This window comes from Maniola hyperantus, chromosome 13, assembly GCF_902806685.2.
Source record: "Maniola hyperantus chromosome 13, iAphHyp1.2, whole genome shotgun sequence".
Lineage (NCBI taxonomy): Eukaryota > Metazoa > Arthropoda > Insecta > Lepidoptera > Nymphalidae > Maniola > Maniola hyperantus.
In genome coordinates this window covers 1,018,164-1,038,024 of record NC_048548.1, presented here as the reverse complement: position 1 = coordinate 1,038,024, position 19,861 = coordinate 1,018,164, and the positions used below count along the sequence as shown (strand labels likewise).

At 42.8% G+C, this 19,861-nt stretch overlaps 3 protein-coding genes across 8 annotated transcripts; 1 reads left to right on the top strand and 2 right to left on the bottom strand.

Moving 5' to 3' along the window:
* Positions 1–107: 107 nt before the first annotated feature.
* LOC117987764 (uncharacterized) lies at positions 108–3,282 on the bottom strand. 6 transcript variants are annotated; one of them, XM_069502807.1, is made up of 4 exons: positions 3,189–3,282; positions 1,649–1,883; positions 1,088–1,305; positions 108–404 (listed from the first exon to the last, which is right to left on the bottom strand). In XM_069502807.1, the coding sequence occupies exons 2-4, from the start codon at positions 1,852–1,854 to the stop codon at positions 238–240; spliced, it is 591 nt and encodes a 196-aa protein (XP_069358908.1). In that variant the 5' UTR covers positions 1,855–1,883; positions 3,189–3,282; the 3' UTR covers positions 108–237. The 6 variants fall into 6 exon arrangements, with proteins under 6 accessions (XP_069358908.1, XP_069358907.1, XP_034830708.1 ...); XM_069502806.1 differs by lacking the exon at positions 3,189–3,282 and adding an exon at positions 2,982–3,072; XM_034974817.2 differs by lacking the exon at positions 3,189–3,282 and adding an exon at positions 2,730–3,071.
* A 4,298-nt stretch (positions 3,283–7,580) lies between these two features.
* On the bottom strand, positions 7,581–15,065 carry Sirt7 (sirtuin 7). The gene is made up of 3 exons (XM_069502799.1): positions 13,755–15,065; positions 11,745–12,692; positions 7,581–11,641 (listed from the first exon to the last, which is right to left on the bottom strand). The coding sequence occupies exons 1-3, from the start codon at positions 13,986–13,988 to the stop codon at positions 10,649–10,651; spliced, it is 2,175 nt and encodes a 724-aa protein (XP_069358900.1). The 5' UTR covers positions 13,989–15,065; the 3' UTR covers positions 7,581–10,648.
* A 58-nt stretch (positions 15,066–15,123) lies between these two features.
* Positions 15,124–17,500, top strand: RpL38 (ribosomal protein L38). Its single transcript, XM_034974434.2, has 4 exons — positions 15,124–15,279; positions 15,492–15,552; positions 16,455–16,577; positions 17,434–17,500. The coding sequence occupies exons 1-4, from the start codon at positions 15,277–15,279 to the stop codon at positions 17,457–17,459; spliced, it is 213 nt and encodes a 70-aa protein (XP_034830325.1). The 5' UTR covers positions 15,124–15,276; the 3' UTR covers positions 17,460–17,500.
* The last annotated feature ends 2,361 nt before the right edge of the window (positions 17,501–19,861 follow it).

Genomic DNA, 19,861 nt, shown 5'->3' with positions numbered 1-19,861 from the left:
AAAATTAACAAATATTATAAGAACAAAGTAGGATTGACACCACATTAGTATCTACATTACACCCATGCGAAGCCGGGGCGGGTCGCTAGTTACAAAATAAACCTGAATTGGATTGTTACTGAGGTTGAAACAATTTTATTAAAAAATCAAACACAATAGTAAACATGACACGTTGAATTCATGTAGTTGATGCCAAACACTGTGTGGTATGTGTATGGTATGGTAGCATGTTAGTGGTCATCGGAGCGCCTCCTGCAGCGCGCGGTGGTGCGACAGTCTTGCGGCGTGCACATCGCAGCGCCCCGCGACCATCGCGAGCAGCCCACAATGCATGTAAGCATGTTCGTCGAGCCGTGCACCGCCACCCGCACGCGCTGTTATTACGCTGTCAGTCTCGATGCTTTCTGTAATAGAAAATAAAGTGTTAACTTGCTATATTTTTTAGCAAATAAGAGAGCTATGTTGGGAGTTTTATTGTTGTTTACGATACTCCCAGTATACCTACCTAAACAACCTATCAGAAATGAGGACATCTGTATTCTGTAGGAGAACCAGATTAACCGTTACAGTACAACGAAGTTAAAAGAAGAGTCGTGAATCTGAAGTTTCAATTAGCGGGGCACATAGCTCGAAATTGATAGACGCTATACCAAGGTGCTTGAATGGCCATCCCGCGTCAGGAAACACTGCGTTGTAAGACCCCAACAATGTACTGTTTATAGTCTTTGACCCCTGGAATCAGCTGGATACCGTGTTGGTTAGATGTCCTTGCCTTCTTCGTGTAGCAACGAAATGACGACGATTTTCTACGTCAACTAGTCGTAAGCTGCAAGCTGCAACTGAGTAGATTCAAAGCATTTGTAAAATATTAGTAATAAGAATTTAAGAAAAAAACTATAAATATTTCTGTTTCGAGTTGTGTCAAAACTCTAGTCTAAAGTGGACTTTATTTTATGTTCCCATGATTCAGTCTGACTGACGCAGCGCGCACCACACTCGACCTAGGACCTAAAGTAGTCCAACATTTATTTTGTCCTATTGGACTGCAATAATGGAATTCTAGTGTGTGCGTGAGCGTTGGGCTTACCGCACAGTCGCGGCCAGGGCAGCACGGGCAGGTGCCAGCAATGCCAGTTGGTAAGTTGCACGCGATGTCGGTCAGATGCGCCGTGCGTGCGCTGCGTAGCTAAGTCACACGCCGCGACGAGCGCGCGACCGACGCAGCGTGTGCCACAGTCGTACGACACGGCGTAGCGCCAACATGTGTGGTCGTTGGACTCCTCCTCTACCTTCCACGATCCAGTGCTACAAAAAAGATTAAGTAATGCAAAAATTTCATGTTAAAAAAAATTTGGTTCACGATGTTACATTTATTAAGCGAATACTTAGAGCGTAATTTTTTCAAATCATTGCACAAAATGAATGGTTTCATCCGTTCCAGGCTACGACACTTAAAATGGCGCAGCGTGGACACGCAGCGTGCCTGGCCGTAGGTAGGTAGTTATGTGATCAATTGTCATTTTACTAAAATACTGTTCTGTACCTACCTCCCGAACAACGTAAGGGAAAGTTAAAAAAAACTGCTACGCACCCCCGATATTTAAAGTGAATATAATAGTAGGTACATATCTATAGGTGCGTTACCTACATGTGCGTATAGAGTCTGGGGTGATTGGAGAAGTCAGCGAGAAAGTGCGCGATTGCAGCGGGCGAGTAGAGCGGGAACTCGGTCTGCGTGTGCGCCTCCCGCGACAGTCGCAGCGACAGCAGCGCGACCAGCGACAACAGCGCGACAGCCGCCCGACCGCGAGTGCTACTTAGCATGCGGCGCACACCGCGCGCGCTCAGACTCATCGCGAGACTGCAGTACAATGTTATACCAACTGTAAAGTGCAAAACAATCGAATCAGGAATTGAATGCGAGGAGTATATGTGACAGGTCAAGATAGCAATCGAGGAGGAAACGCCTCGCACAACCGCACAGCCCCCGTGCTAACCCAGTGCGGGCGAGCGCAGGTGATGTGCGGGGCGTCCCCCCGCCTCATACCCCGATTTCCATGTCATGATCATGTCAAATCCAACTCGTAGCTAGGTTTTCCATTTTCGGTATATTTAGGCTTTATCAGGCCGGGGGCATTTACCTTACTTGCTAGAGATGGACCATTTCTCAATAGCATGTGATACATCACGTGAAAAGCCTTTTAAATTTTCATAGTAACACCGGTTGTTTTGGACACATGGAAAACTTTCACGCCAAAACTACCTACCAATGGTCTGGACCTTATTCTTAAAATAGCCTGTAAAAAATCACGAAGCAAAATCGTGCAAAGTTTGAAAATTATAATACCTACCTACCACTTTATTGATAAAATTTCGTGCCCGTACGGTCATCGACCTGAGCTAAGAGCGCGCTAGCGAGAACACTAATTATAGGTATATCGTTTGCTATATATTACGATGAGAATCCCCATCATATTATGTAAAAAGTACTCTGTGATCCCCATAGCTAAATAGGGCACGGGTTGGACTGAAATTCTGAATCCGAAAGGATGTAAGTTCAATTCAAATTAGACTCGCGGCACTATTGTGGTGCTCAACACAAGTTTCACTACCAAACTTACTAAGTGTCTATGTATGGTGATTCGGAAGGAAGAATATTAAAGACTAGGAATTTGTAGTTATTCCTTGAAAAGGCTCAGCTAGTAAATGAGGTAGGTACTTAGACTTACAAGCCTTTTGGGGATAATGATATCACGAGGACATCACAAACCAATACACCGTAGCACGTTCACACAAAAAAAGTAGGTATGTAGTTACTTTACATGAAACACAAACAGAAGGATTTTTCTTAAATCCTAAGTGTTCTAACTTTTTACACTAATTAATTGTGGACACTGGAGAGGAGAGTCACCTACTTATATACGAGTTTATTAGTTTTGTCCACACACTCGTATTTTATCGCAAAAAGGATGTGGACGCACGTGATATCGCTTCGCCTCTTCCTGACTCCAATCGTAGTCCATTGACAAGTCCAGTCACAGGCGCGCGACGCTCACGAACTCGAGTCTCGACTGAACTAGAACAAAACATCTGGCCCACAGCAACCGGTTAACGGCGGCATCTATAAAGTGCAAACAAGCGAACAGCTTCAACATTGTTATCATTTCAAACTATATGTGGGTAGTTACCTATAGTACGCGACAGGTCGAGATGGCAATCGGGCTGTGAGGCGGGGGCGTACCGAGTTAACGCGGGCGGTTCACTTCCCGATTGTACCTCCACTTGTAATCTCCAACGCGAAAAAAGGGGTTTTGTAAAGGCGATTCACACTTGCGCGAGCGCAAGAATCGTGCGTACTACGCGTGTCTTGAAACTACCTTTTTTCTGTAGCATCGTTTCGTAGCACACTCAAAATGATAGACCGATTTGAATGGGTTTTTTCTGTATTCGAAGGCGCGTTGTATGATGAATTTAAACGGTTTAATGAAAATATGTACAGCACTTTGAGGATTTTTTGTATAGATTAACACTATAAATTATACTTGGAAGCCGTGATAGCCTTGAGGTTAAGACGTCTATTGAGGGGTCGGGGGTTCGATCCTGGGCACGTACCTCTAACTTTTCGGAGTTATGTGCGTTTTAAGCAATTAAATATCACTTGCTTTAACGGTGAAGGAAAACATTGTGAGGAAATCTGCATGCCTGAGATCTCCTTAATTGTTTTCAAAGATGTAAGTCTGTTAATCCGCACTTGGCCAGCGCCAGCGTGGCCAAACCCTTCTCATTCTGAGAGGAGACCCGTGCTCAGTAATGAGCCAGCGATGGGTTGCTTATGAAGATGACTGTATAGGGATTCAAACAATAAAATAACTGATTACTTTCATTATTTACTTACAAATGTACTTAGTCTAATTTGTTTGTTTGTTTGTTCGTCAATCGCGACTCGCGGCAGTCTTCAGCCTGAGTGAAGCCACACGATGCGTTACGATGTCATGCGGCGCCGCACCGCACGCGCAAAGGACCTGCCCCCCGATTGTGAAAAACGTATTCATCGTTATCGTAATCGTCAAAAAATTCTGCCCTTTGATTGGTTGATTCACTGTTTACATTTTTTCACAGCCAATCAAAGGGCAGAATCTGTTGACGATTACGATAACGATGAATAAGTTTTTCTTACACAATTGGGGTGCTGGTACCAGACTACAGAGAGACGAGGGGGGAGGGGTGTTGCGTTGCAACGACATCCCGTACGCGGCAAAAAATAATGTACATCGGCCTTTAGAATGATATTTCGGGTTTGTAGAGCGTTGTCTCTGTCACTTATACCAATGTGACGTTTTGTCGGTCTCAACGACAGAGACTGTTGAAATGAGATTCAGCAAATTATACCAAAGTTACCCGCTACCACAGTAGGCAGCGCCGTCCGAATAATATATTCTGTGAATGTAATGTCAAAGACGTTTTATACTATATATAGCTCAATTACCACTGACTGACTCATTGACATAATTGTTCTCCTAGAAAGAGATAGAAAATGATATAATAATGTATGGGAGATATGTTCAGAAGTGGGATTTGAGTAGGGAAAAATTATGACATTTCAGAAAAACAAGATGGCGGCCGACCTGACTTTTGTAACTTTTTTGTTTTCCAACCGATTTTGTTACAACTTGCAACAATTGAAGATATTAGTAAACAATTTTTAGAAAAAGTGAAAAAAATTGGAAAAACAAGATGGCGGCCGAGATTTTCAAAAAATTTCCTCCTGTAAAATTTTGTATGAAACTTTTTTTTTTTCAATCACGGTTTTATATAGAAGACAAAGATTCCTTTAGGGCAACATATGGAGGGAGCTGATGATTGAGGATTTCAGAGACGGGTGAAGGGCACGCTCGAGGTATCGAAGATAGGTGGGAGGTGCTCGACCAAATGTCATTCGAAACCTCATCCAATTGCCAAAAATTTGAATTTTTTTTTAAAATTCCGAAAAAAAGATGGCCGCCATACAAATTTCATCGGCGTCCATCTCGGAGGGTATGAAAGATGGAAGAGTGGTTTCTTGGCAAAAGATGATCAGGATCTGAAGGTCTATTTGATGACTTGAAAAAAAAATTCAAAATGGCGGAATTTATTTTTTCCGCCGACTCACTCATTGACATAATTGTTCTCCTAGAAAGAGACAGAAAATGATATAATAATGTATGGGAGATATGTTCAGGAGTGGGATTCGAGTAGGGAAAAATTATGACATTTCAGAAAAACAAGATGGCGGCCGACCTGACGGTTGTAACTTTTTTGTTTTCCAACCGATTTTGTTACAACTTGCAACAATTGAAGATATTAGCAAACGATTTTTAGAAAAAGTGTAAAAAATTGTAAAAACAAGATGGCGGCCGAGATTTTCAAAAAATTTCCTCCTGTAAAATTTTGTATGAAACTTTTTTTTTTCACTTGTGGTTTCATATAGAAGACAAAGATTCCTTTAGGGCAACATATGGAGGGAGCTGATGATTGAGGATTTCGGAGACGGGTGAAGGGCACGCTTGAGGTATCGAAGATAGGTGGGAGGTGCTCGACCAAATGTCATTCGAAACCTCATCCAATTGCCAAAAATTTGAATTTTTTTTTAAAATTCCGAAAAAAAGATGGCCGCCATACAAATTTCATCGGCGTCCATCTCGGAGGGTATGAAAGATGGAAGAGTGGTTTCTTGGCAAGAGATGATCAGGATCCCAAGGTCTACTCGATGGGTGAAAAAAAATTCAAAATGGCGGAATTTATTTTTTCATACAAAATTTAAAACTTTTTTTAAATTGTTCAAAATGGCCATTATAGACCTCGAGAGCTGCTTTAGCAGCTCGAGCAGCGAGCAAAATACTAGTTATACTATATATAGCTCAATTACCACTGACTGACTCACTGACTGACTCATTGACATAATTGTTCTCCTAGAAAGAGATAGAAAATGATATAATAATGTATGGGAGATATGTTCAGAAGTGGGATTCGAGTAGGGAAAAATTATGACATTTCAGAAAAACAAGATGGCGGCCGACCTGACTTTTGTAACTTTTTTGTTTTCCAACCGATTTTGTTTAAACTTGCAGCTCTTGTAGATGTTAGTAAACGATTTTTAGAAAATGTAAAAAAAATTGGAAAAAACAAGATGGCGGCCGAGATTTTCAAAAAATTCCCTCCTGTAAAATTTTGTATGAAACTTTTTTTTTTCACTTATGGTTTCATATAGAAGACAAAGATTCCTTTAGGGCAACATATGGAGGGAGCTGATGATTGAGGATTTCGGAGACGGGTGAAGGGCACGCTCGAGGTATCGAAGATAGGTGGGAGGTGCTCGACCAAATGTCATTCGAAACCTCATCCAATTGCCAAAAATTTGAAAAAAAATTTAAAATTCCGAAATAAAGATGGCCGCCATACAAATTTCGTCGGCGTCCATCTCGGAGGGTATGAAAGATGGAAGAGTGGTTTCTTGGCAAGAGATTATCAGGATCCGATGATCTACTCGATGATTTGAAAAAAAATTCAAAATGGCGGAATTTTTTTTTTTCCGCTGACTCACCCATTGACATAATTATTCTCCTAGAAAGAGACAGAAAATGATATAATAATGTATGGGAGATATGTTCAGGAATAGGATTTGAGTTGGGAAAAATTATGACATTTCAGAAAAACAAGATGGCGGCCGACCTGACTTTTGTAACTTTTTTGTTTTCCAACCGATTTTGTTACAACTTGCAACAATTGAAGATATTGGTAAAAGATTTTTAGAAAATGTAAAAAAAATTGGAAAAACAAGATGGCGGCCGAGATTTTCAAAAAATTTGCTCCTGTAAAATTTTGTATGAAACTTTTTTTTTTCACTTAAGGTTTTATACAGAAGACTAAGATTCCTTTAGGGCAACACATGGAGGGAGCTGATGATTGAGGATTTCGGAGACGGGTGAAGGGCACGCTCAAGGTATTGAAGATAGGTGGGAGGTGCTCGAGCAAATGTCATTCGAAACCTCATCCAATTGCCAAAAATTTGGAAAAAAATTCAAAATTCCGAAAAAAAGATGGCCGCCATACAAATTTCATCGGCGTCCATCTCGGAGGGTGCGAAAGATGGAAGAGTGGTTTCTTGGCAAAAGATGATCAGGATCCAAAGGTCTATTCGATGACTTGAAAAAAAATTCAAAATGGCGGAATTTATTTTTTCATACAAATTTTTTTATTATTCAAAATTGCGATTATAGACCTCGAGAGCTGCTTTAGCAGCTCGAGCAGCGAGCAAAATACTAGTTTGTTTATATATAGATAAAAAGTTTTGTTAAAAGGTGTTGTTAGAAAGTTTATGAGCAAATTAAAGATTAATACTTTCTCCCCGGGTTTTTGTTATAATAGTAAACATTGTGGTCCTTCGAGCCGGATTTAAAAGATTTGTCGCTCGTCGCGGGCATTGCAGTCAAATTTGGAGCGATAATGGGGGAAATTTTGTTAGAGCATCTAAAGACCTACATACAATGATTATAGCAGAACAATCATCAGTTGCAGTAGACATAAGAAATTGGTTGAATGCTACATAAATTCGCTATCTCCTAAAGGTCGATGTACAGCCCCAATAGCTCAACGGTTAGAGTGTACTGAAATTCGAAAGGTGACCGGTTCAAGCCCCACACGTTGCACTATTGTACCTACTCCTAGCACAAGCTTAACGCTTAGTTGGAAGGGAAAGGGGAATATTACATCATTGGCTAATTTTTTTTTTAAAGTACATTTTTTTCTGCTGCGTACTGTACTTTTTGCCGTAGCGTCAAACGCATCGGAAACGCATCGTGTGGCGTCAGTCTAACATAATGCTACAACTATAGAATACCTACTCTGTACAATTGTTTGGGTTATTGCTAACATAAGAATGTAAAATCACAGAATTGAATATAATTATTATTCTATTAATTATTATTTTGAATCTACATATTTGTTTGCACCTGTATATTTTGCAAAATTCATTATTTAAAAAACAACATTTCTTTAAATAATTTATATTGCCTAAACGAAAATGAGAGGTCTGATTGCTATCTCTTTCACAATGCTCCCGGTGGAAAAGGATAGCACTAGATTTAAACTAATCAATTTTTTTTTAAGATTAGAGATTGTGTAGATACAACAGAATTAGCCATAACGTTTCTTCCATGTTTAATCCGTTTCTTAGGGATTTGAATTGACAACATTATTGGGAACACTTGCACATTACAATTATTATTTACTTTCATATCTATGCAAATACAAATGCAAATGGTCATAATCTTAATCTAAATATATAAAAGGATTGACTGACTGACTGATCTATCAACGCACAGCTTAAACTACTGGACGGATCGGGCTGAAATTTGGCATGCAGATAGCTATTATGACGTAGACATCCGCTAAGAAAGGATTTTAGAAAATTCAACCTCCAAAGGGGTAAAATAGGGGTTTGGAATTTGTGTAGTCCACGCGGACGAAGTCGCGAGCATAAGCTAGTAAATAATAATGATGCTTCCACACTGAACTATTCGATCACAACCATGTAACATTACTCTTGATGATGATTCTCAGAACATTATGTACATTCCTATGTTAAGACATTTGGTAACAAGTATGGTTCGCGACAGGTCGACACGGCAATCGGGGTATGAGGCGGGGCCCAGGGGGGACGCCATTTGTTATCTGCTTTGGCTTTTTTTCCTGCGAGGACTACCTCATCAATAGCATCAATAGTTGTTCTCCCAGGCATGAAACCGTGCTGATTTTTATTTAGCCCTCCACTTTTCTCTAATTCCTGTGTCAGTCGGGTATTTAACAGTCTTTCGTGGGTTTTAGCAATGACATTTATTAAACATATGGGCCTGTACTGTTTGCTCGTTATGGGATTGGAACAGGAGGGGACGCCAGGTGGACCCAGTGCGGGATAGCGTGAGTCGTCCCCAACCCGATTGCCTTGTCGACCTGTCACGAACATTATGTACAGTACCTACGCCGCAAAAAATAATGTACATCGACCTTTAGAAAGAGATAGCAGTTTTGTAAATCTTTGTCTCTGTCGTTGAGACCGACAAAACAACACATAGGTGTGAGTGACAGAGACAACGCTCTACAAAGCCGAAATCGCATTCTAAAGGTACGTCATTTTCTGGCGCATACTGTATAATGCTGACATCCTATTTTGTGTTACCAACACATCACAACATATTGTGATGATTATCTCTACATAGTATAAAATAAAGTCGCGTCTCGCGTCTGTATGTATGAACGCGTAGATCTTTCAAACTACGCAACGGATTTTAATGCGGTTTTCACCAATAGATAGAGTGATTCAAGAGGAAGGTTTATAGCTATAGTTTAATTCTCAAAAAATTAGAGATCCCTAGAGAAATTGAAGTAATGTGAATTTGGTCGGAAAAAAATCCTCTCATTTGAGAGTTTCCGAGGCAATGACACATTAGTATCTACGTTGCACCCTTGCGAAGCCGGGGCGGGTCGCTAGTCATAAATAAATAAGAACAATGAAGTCTTCATTTCTACAATACATTCCCTCAAAATTCATTCTCAACACACAATTTACACACATTGTGACATTTATATTTCCTAATTATTTATTTACACATTCAATTTATGCTCACAATTATAACGAAAATGCTCTAATTATTCTCAAATTAATTAAATAACTTATATCATAGTTCCGATCGCACTTCACTGGTCAAACAGTCATAATTTTACACACACAAAGTCACTTTACACTTAAGTGGGGTCGCCTCAGATCAATTATTACACTGGAGTCTGGACGGAGCTAAAGCTTGCTATCTGTGTCAAACTGTGTATAGTCTATACAAAATGACTTTTCGCGTGCCATTTTAACCCTATAGGTCGTGATCATGACATGACCCATAGAGTTAAAATGACATTAAAAATTACATGACATTAAATCTAAATATATAAAAGGAAAATTGACTGACTGACTGATTTATCAATGCACAGCTCAAACTACTGGATGGATATGGGTGAAATTTGGCATGCAGATAGCTAATATGACGTAGGCATCCGCTAAGAAAGGATATTTGAAAATTCAACCCCTGGTTTGAAATTTGTGTAGACACATACGTTAAAATGGCGCGTTAGGAGTTATGTTTTACGCTTTATATCAGTGTGACCGACTAATCAATCAAGACATACAACAACATAAAATACGTAAAATATTAATAAATCTCATTGGGCTGTCTAGAAATGTGGTTGGGCTAGACATTCGTGGAAAAGTATTTTTCCCCTGATTTCCAGAAGTATGGATGTATTTTCCAGAAGGTTGAAAGGTCAAAGGAGGCATAAGATTCAGAATATAATAATGCATTTCATAATATGTACAACACAATCCATTACTGGTCATGACCTTTTCCACCAAGGACTCTCCTGTTGACGATATCAGTAATAGCTGCGATTTTTATATCGAAAATCGATAAACATTAAAGATTTAACAAGCTAACTCCGTCCAGGTTTTACTTGATCCAACAACGTATGACCTTCTATGTCGTTAGCCAACAGCGCAGGCTCTTCTTCGGGCGCGGATTGGGGCGGGGGCGGGGCGGAAGACGCCTGGGCGGGCGTCGGGCGCGCGCTACCGGCGCTTGCGTCTCCCCTTGCGGTACCCTTTACCGTACCAACCCCCGCCTTCTACCACCCCATCCGCCCCGCTATCTCCACCATGTTCCTCACCTTGTTCTCCGCAGCACGCGCATAGATACCGCCGTCCGTTCTCGCGACGCCACGCTCTACGTTCAGGCGGAGTTCGTAATGGCGGTCCATACCACAGGCAGCGTTGCGATGAGTAGCGTCGCAAACACCACGTGCATTCCGCCTCGCGCTCTTGCTTGATGCGGGGCGGAGGCGTGGGCGGGGCGGGCAGGGGCAGAGGCTTGGGCGGGATGATAGTGTGGAGGCCGGAGTAGAGGTGCGCGCGGCACAACAGCACAGCGCGTTGGATGATAGCAGCAGCGAGCGCAGTGCTGGCTTCGTCACTATCACGCGGCGTCGTCGAGACGGTCGCGAGGCGCGGCTGTAACTCTAGCAGACGCCGAAGCTGCGAGCCCAGCGACCACGCACCATTGCCTGTTACCTCACCGTTCTTGTACTCCTCTTTTTTAATCTTAGCCGGCGGCGGCGATTCCAGCTTGACCTCTAGATGGGGCGGCGACTCCTGTTTGAGCTGCAGGTGGGGTGGCGAGTTCAGTCTGACCCCTAGTTGGGGCGGTGACTCGAACTTGACATCTAGATGGGATGGCGACTTTAGTTTGACCTCCAAATAAGGTGGTGGCTTCAGTTTGACCTCTAGATGGGGCGGCGACTCCAGTTTGACCCCTATATGGGGCGGCGAATTCAGTTTGACCTCTAGACGGGGTGACGAGTGCAGTTCGACAGTGTGGTGGCCGTTAGTGAGAGGTACACCATTGAGGGGCGCGTGTCGCACCATACGGAACCGCCGCAGTGCACCCGTGCTGCTGGACAGAGGGGCGGGGCGTGCGGACAGGTCGAGGGGCGGCAGGTGCGGAGTGTCGGGCGGCGCGTGCCTCGCTCGCAACAATATTGTAGTTTCGCCAGCTTGCATTGCTACCTGGAAGGATAAAATAATATTTTCTAAATAGATAGAGGTACTTTACTAAAATTATTATCTGGAGTGTAGCCTGTGTAAAGCATTAACAGTAAAACATCATTACCTGGAACGAATGCAGGTCGGGCAGCGCGAGAGGCGGGGGCGGCGCGGGAGGCGACGGCAGCGGGGCATCGGGCGCGCGCAGGCGGTCGGCGAGGTGGCGCAGCGGGAGCTCGTCGTCCGAGTCGGAGGCGGAGGGCGACGACAGCGCGTAGTAGGCGGGCGGCGCGGGCGCGGGCGGCGGCGGCGGCGCGTGAGGCGGCGCCGTGTGCGCCTCGGGCGGCGCCAGCGGCTCCGCGTGCGCCAGCAGCGGGTCGGCGCGCGCGTCGTAGCGCGGCACGCGCAGGCGTAGGCGCCGCGCCACCTGCGCCATCACGTCATCGCAGCGCGCGTTGATCTTGAGCGCGGCCACGTTGTCCTTGGGCGTCCACTGCAGGTTGACGATGTAGAGCGCGGGGCGCTGCGCGGGCGCGCTGCGCATGCGCCACAGGCGCGGGTAGCGCCGCAGCACCTTGAGGCTGGAGCCCAGGCACAGCACCACGTCCGCGGCCGCCGCGTGCCGCAACGCGCCCGCCCAGTTGAGTGGCCAGGCGGCGCGCCCGCGCTCACCGAAGTGCACGATGGAGTCCTGCAGCTCGCGGCCGCACGAATGGCACAGGCGCCGCGTGCCGTGCGCGTGCCGAGCCGTGCGCGCCGTGGTGTCGAAGGCACGCAGTAGCACGCGGCGGCACGCGGCGCAGCGCTCGGCGAACATGTCACCGTGCAGCTCGGCCAGCGCGCGGCGCGGCAGGCCGGCGCGCACGTGCAGCCCGTCACAGTTCTGCGACACCACGAACTTGAGCGCGCCGCGCGCCCACAGCGCCGACAGCGCCATGTGCGTGAAGGTGGGCCGCGCGCGCGCAACCTCCACGCGCGCCACGCGCTCGCCGCGCTGCAGGCGCGTCCACACGCCGCGCGGCCCGCGGTAGTCGGGGATGTCGGCCGCCGTGCTGATGCCCGCGCCCGTGTACACCTGCGCACACCGGCAACACACACTGATTCTAATTCAGAAATATGTGAAAGTATTCAAAGTCCCCATAAAAACTTCAATGTGACAACCCTGCAAACAGCTGATCACAGGAATCAACTGGTAAAAAACTTCTGTTAACTCAAAGGACTGTTTGTCATGTAGCAAGGACAACTAAAGCATCTATGGCACTTACTATTTGACCTTATTTGACATTTCACCACGATTAATAGCCTCATCTGGTGACAGAACAGCTGGCTCATTTTTTCCTCAACGTATCAGACAGACAGACACACTTTCGCATTAATAATATTAGTATGGATATATTTAAAAAAAAACTATTTGGTATTTGTCATGTTAGGTATATGTATATTACGATTTAATTAATCTTGCTGTGTAGGTCAGTTGTCATCATAATATTTAGTTTGAATGTTGCAATTTAATGTGTATTATTTGGTGATCCCTAAACTCTGGTGTCTGTCCTAAACATTTCAGTAATCATACCTGCCACATATGAAAATGGCAACACAAGACCACTTGTGGAAGTTCCTATAAGATATGCATTTCTAGCAATGGACGTCTATTAGTTGATATTGGTTGATGATGAGGACGAATATAACTTTCTTCTTCTTTGCCGTAACACTCTTACCAGAGCATTCGTGGTCATCAAAAATACAAACTACATCATCATCATGATCAACCCTACAGAACATGGGTGATGTGATGGCACAACAGACGGAAATGTTTAAGTGCGGAAACCAGCCCAGAGTGAAGGTGGGTGTCCTCTCAGAGTGAGATAGGCCACAGCCTATCACACTGACCAAGTCTGCATTGGAATTGGCAGACTTCACACACCTCTGAGAACATTATGGAGAACTCTCAGGTATGTAGGTTCCCTCACTATGTTCACCTTCATTGTTAAAACAAGTGATAGTTAATAACTTACTTAAAATGCATGCCCGGGATCGAACCCCCGACTTCCAATTAAGAGGCGGATGTTCTAACTACTAGCCTATCACAATCACAAAAACAACAACTTTATCAATGAGAATGTTTGTGTATAATCACCACGAGATGTTTAGCGTCGCGCAACGCCCGCGCAAGTATGCGGCACTTGTCGCGCAGCTCCTGAGGACTGTCCTCCACCTCGCGCGCCCGTTCAGCCGCGCGGGCGGCGCGCTCGCGACGCAGCGCGGCCGCCGCTAGTCGCTCCTCCTCACAACTGGGAGGCGCCGCGCCCGCAGCCACGCCGCCGGCGCCGCTGAGCCGCGCGCTGCTCCGCACGCGTTCACGGCTACCCATGGCGGCGCCTGCTGACCGCTACAGTCCACCTTCCCCGCGGCCCGAACTCCTCGTGCCGCCCAAGTCCCCACTACCACTACCGCCAGCCTCCGCTTGCATGTTTCAATTTACACACTTCACCAGCATCCAAAATCACAAATCACTACAAAGGTCACAAACTGTTTCTCGTATTTGAGGACAATCACCTTTTATTTATTTTATTAGCTAAAAATGTCAAATGCAGCAGCAATAAATTGACATTTCTCGACGCGGCCTAGGGATGTGCAAGTAGGGTGCTACGCATAGAGTAAAGTAATACTACGTCAATGCGTCAATAGCTATATTATAGTCTGATTTACTAGTTACTCATTAACTGATCAAGGGTGACGGGTCTCTTTTTAGAATGAGAAGGGGTTGGAAAGGCGAGTCTACTACGCTGACCAAGTGCGGATTGGCAGAGTTGTGACTTCACAGTTTACATCCGTTTGAGAATATTATGGAATATTTTCCAGGCATGCATGTTTCCTCACGATGTTTTCCTACAACGTTACAGCCAGTGAATAACTAGTTAAAACACACCACTCCGAAACGTCAGAGGTTTCATTTCAAGTGTGAAATAACTAGTTAATAATTAATAATTATTTTGCCGTAGGACAAAGATTCCGGGACAAAACAGAGCTCATGCTTGCTGTCTTTATTCTATTGCTGATGAGTGTCAGGCATCAGCTGCTAAGCTTAACCATCGCAATCATTTCATGTAAGTTGACTCTTTTCTGATGTTTATCTACAATAATAATATTTTAATGCAGCTAATTTAGCAAATCTAGCAGGCTTCAGACAATAACAGTATTGCGATTATCGTAATGCAATGCTATCAAACTTTGGTGCCAAATATAATATCGATTCTTGTCATAGTTCGATTCATTTCTTATATTTTTGCTAAGCAAATTGATTTAATAGTCCAAATAGTCCATATTTTGATTAAAACAAGCACATCCTACGACGTGAATTAAAAAAACATGTTTCATAATCTGTGCCGTGCCAGTCTGTGTTTGACACTTGACAGTGATGACAGAGACAACAATAACAATTATTTCTTTGCTGACTTTGACAGGTGCGTTAAGTTTACAAAATTGTGAATACCGGAGAAATCAAATAAAATCAACTAATACAACTCATTTTAATACGTTTTTTTGTTCAAATTATTTAGATAATTTAATATTTTACATAATAGCATAAGTATTTTTAGTCCAGTGTTTCTTTAATGTTGTTTTTTTATTACAGCTGAGTGTCAAGGAATCGCCACAACATGGTACATATTTTTACTATTTTTGGCTATTTGAGACATATTTTAAGATTTAAAATGACGTAGCGGCTTATAAAGTTTGTGGGAGTTATGGTTTTTCATAGAACCATTCACGTATTGTTACCAAAATAATAATAAAAACAAACCTATTTGTGGTCTGTCCATAGCACCTGTGTATTATAGTGAAAGAACAGTATATATTTGTGTTACTCTTTCAGCCACGTGAAATTAAAGATATAAAGGACTTCCTCCTGAAGGCGAGAAGGAAAGATGCTAAATGTAAGTTTTTACTTGAAAACAACCCTAATAACCTATTAATTATCATTTTCTTCATGTATTCAGCATTTTCTTTGAATATGCTGAAAAAAAATTATACAAAGTAGTGCTAAGAATACTGCTTGTAAGTTCATGTGATTACTTGAAAAATGCAATCACCTAAAAAGACATTCAACTATAGTAAAATAACTTGTACATATGAATGTAAAAAAAACCGGCCAAGTGCGAGTCAGGCTCGCGCAATGAGGGTTCCGTACGACAGTCGTATTTTTTCGACATTTTCCACGATAATTCAAAAACTATGATGCATAAAAATAAATAAAAATCTGTTTTAGAATGTACAGATGAAGACCTTTCATATGATACCCCACTTGATATAGTTATCTCACTTTGAAAGTTGAAAATACTAATTATTAGTTCGTGACCACAATTAATTTTTTTTGTGTGATCTAACAGTTTATTCACAGTTTTCCCCAAATGTCAGCTATAAGATGTACCTATCTGCCAATTTCTTGATAGACAGACAGACAGACAGACAACAAAGTGATCCTATAAGGGTAATAATATCAATATCCTCAATAGCTCAACCGGTAAAGGAGTGGACTGAAAACCGAAAGGTCGACAGTTCAAACCCCGCCCGTTGCACTATTGTCGTACCTGCTCCTAGCACAAGCCTGATGCTTAGTTGGAGAGGAAAGGGGAATATTAGTCATTTAACATGGCTAATATTCTTTTATAAAAAAGGGTACCGTTTTTCCTTTTAAGGTACGGAATCCTAAAAAGGTTAGAGATTGTGTACAACAGAATAACCCCCATTGCTTTTAAACCATGAAAATTGAAATAAGTCTTAATAGCATAAGTTTTGTACTGAAGTCACCATAAATAGCGCTTTGTGTATATTGCAGCGGTGAAGATAAAGAAGAACCCTGAGAATGTGAAATTCAAGGTTCGTTGTTCGCGCTTCCTCTACACACTCGTCATCACAGACAAGGAGAAGGCGGAGAAACTCAAGCAGAGCCTCCCGCCAGGTATGTACACACTCTTTCTGGTTTTAAACAAGGATATTATACAGGTAATACATCGAAGTATAGGAGCGTATCGTACCTACCATTTTATTTTATTAATAACACAGTAACACTACTTATTTAAAATGTCGCTAGAAGAACAGAATCTTGAGGCTACCCTTAGAGATTTAACAGCGAAGCGTAGCTCATTTAAAGGCCGGCTCACTAAGTTAAAAAATAACTTAGAATTTTTGTCTAGTTGCAAATCGATCTCGCCAGTTGAAATCAGCAAGTTATCGATTAAATTAAGCAGATTTGAAACATTGTTTACGGATTTCGATGAGCTACAAACGCAAATAGAGGCAAAATTATACGTAGAATTCATAAAGGAGTATGCAGACCTTAAACATTTATCTGTATATGACAAACCCCCATCGGAAACGTCATTTTATCTTCCTCATCATCCAGTTCTAAAACTAACCAGTGAATCAAGTAAAATCCGAGTGGTCTACGATGGCTCTGCTCAAACTACGTCTGGTTTTTCGGTCAACGACCTTCAACTGTAACCAGAACACTGGCAAAAATGACAGGTGAAAGTCCTATATATTGTAAAAGTTCACATATGTATTGCAAATAAAACATCAGACTGACTGACTGACTGACATCTGATTATGCAATTCTAACTCAAACTGAAACAAAAGCAGTGTTAAAGGAGATATTTTTATCGAACAAATCAAACCAATTTAGAACTGGTAACGGTTCCTCAATTTCTGGACCCAACAATGTTTAAAAGATGGTCAGTCTCCTTTTCTGCAAAGTGCAAACATTCCATTCTTCCCTATTTAGTTCCATTGATGATAACACGTGCCCTTTGTTGCAGGTCTACAAGTGAAGGAGGTTAAGTGATGACTTTGTATAGGATTAAGTTAATAAAAACGTAAAACACCTTCACGAGTTTTATTTTTACAAAGTATAAGAGACTTCGGAGGTCGGGGGTTCGATCCCGGGCACGCACCTATAACTTTCGGAGTTAAGTGCGTTTTAAGTAATTAAATATCTTGCTTTAACTGTGAAGGAAAACATCGTGGGGTAACCTGCACCTCTGAGAATTCTCGATAATTCTTCTTAATTTGCTTTATGGCTTTCAGTAGTGCCACACTGAGCACAATGCACTTCGCAATTCTCGATAATGTGTTCAAAAGGTGTGTGATGTCTGCCAATCCACACTTGGTCAGCGCAATAGGCTACGGCCAAACCTTTCTCATGACATTCTGAGAGGAGACCCGTACTCAGTCGTGAGCCGGCGATGGGTTGATGACCATGATGAATATTGTCTATGGTGGGACTGACTAGTTACAGTAGGTACGCGGTAGAAAATAATGTACATGGTCTTTAGAATGACATTTCGGCTTTGTAGAGCGTTGTCTCTGTCACTCAGACCTATATGACGTTTTATCGGTCTCAACGACAGACAATGCTCTACAAATCCGCTATCTCCTAAAGATCAATGTACCTACATACATTATTTTCTACCGGCACCGTTCCGATATGATGCCGTGTAGAAACCGATAAGGGGCATGGGTTGATAAAAAACTGACCCTTCCGAGTGAATAGAGTGAAGAATATTGTCTATGGAGGTGCCGTGAATAGTTACCACTCTACCGGCAAAGCTGTGCCGCCAAGCTATTTATCAATTTAGCGTTCCGGTAGGTACAATGCCGCGTAGAAACTGATAGATAAATATGGGTTTAAAATAAATCACGTCCCTTCCTGGTTATCGCTTCCACCTTAAACTCCAACATCACTTACCACGAGGTGAAGATCGCAGCAAGGGCTAACTTGGAATGGAAAAAGATGTACTTAGTACATACTATTTTCTCGAACTACATCTTTATAAGTTTCGTAGCCGTAATTACCGCTAAGGTTTCAACATATTTAATGCTTAACGAGACAACACAAAGCTCCTGCCTGTTGTAGTGTAGCCTGTAGCCTGTAGCCTAGGGACTCGGGAATGCAGTTTATTAAATCGTAAACTTTAATCTCGGCGTCCCAGGGCTCGACTCCATTCTCTGGCCAACAATCAACTGTGGTCTGTGGAGCTAATAAAGGTGCAAACACATTACTGTGGTTGTGGTGAATCGTGACGTGACTGGTGACAAGCTGTTTTATAGCTTCCTAAGTTAGAACGAAAGTTGTGATTATTTATCACATTGTTACAATTACAATTTTTGTGCTTTGCTGCATTTATGGTAGACTAGGTGGTAACCGCGACTTCGTCCGCATGGATTTAGGTTTTTAAAAATCCCATGGGAACTCTTAATTTTTCTGGGATAAAAAGTAGTCTATTTCCTTCCCCGGGATGCAAGCTGTCTCTGTACCAAATTTCGTCAAAATCGGCTGAACGGATGGGCCGTGAAAGGCTAGCAGACAGACAGACACACTTTCGCATTTATAATATTAGTATGGATATGGATTTTCGTGTCTTTATTAAGTAGGTACTTACCTATTTTAGCCTTCCTAATTTCGCTGGTTTCACTTTTTATAGGTTTTACAAGAACCTATAAAAAGCGAAACCACTGCAATCCAGCTGTTGTTGATGGAACTTAAGTGACAACAACGCAAGACAACACGAACTTCCCTCTCGCTTCACAAGTCACAACTCACAACACAATGTGCTTCAGCCTTAAAGTGCGATGTAGGAAAGTGGGTATTTCATCATGTTTCAGGAAGTGACTTCTTTCGCCGTGTCTAATTTGCGTTGGTAATTATTCGGAAACTTCCAGCGTATCTCTGTATAAATTGTGTGAAACACATGTTTTCTGCTTGCATATTATTTTAAAAATGAATAGTATGTAGATAGGTATAGTCTGCGACAGGTTGAGATGGCAACCGGGGTATAAAGCGGGGGACGCCCGCACACCCGCGGTTGCCCACACCGGGTTAGCTCGGGGGCTGTGCGGATGTGCGGGACGTTCCCTCCCCGATTGCCATCTCGACCTGTCGCGTACTATACTACCTACTAGAATCCAGATAAAATGAGTTCAAGTGAGGATGGTATAGAATTCGATTGCACACCTAATTTGAGAGCGGAGGCCGAATTAGCAAAATATGATTTATACTTTTTTAAATAATTTAGGTAGGTAGGTACTTGTTAATTTTTTAGAAAAGCACTATTATACATGCCTCGACCGGGAGTGCCTTTCTGGCCTTGTGTTATAGACGTCTTCGCCAAGGCTCGACCGTATAACTCACACTCGACTAGAAAACGCTTACTTCCCGGTCTCGTGCAGTAATGTACTTAACTATTG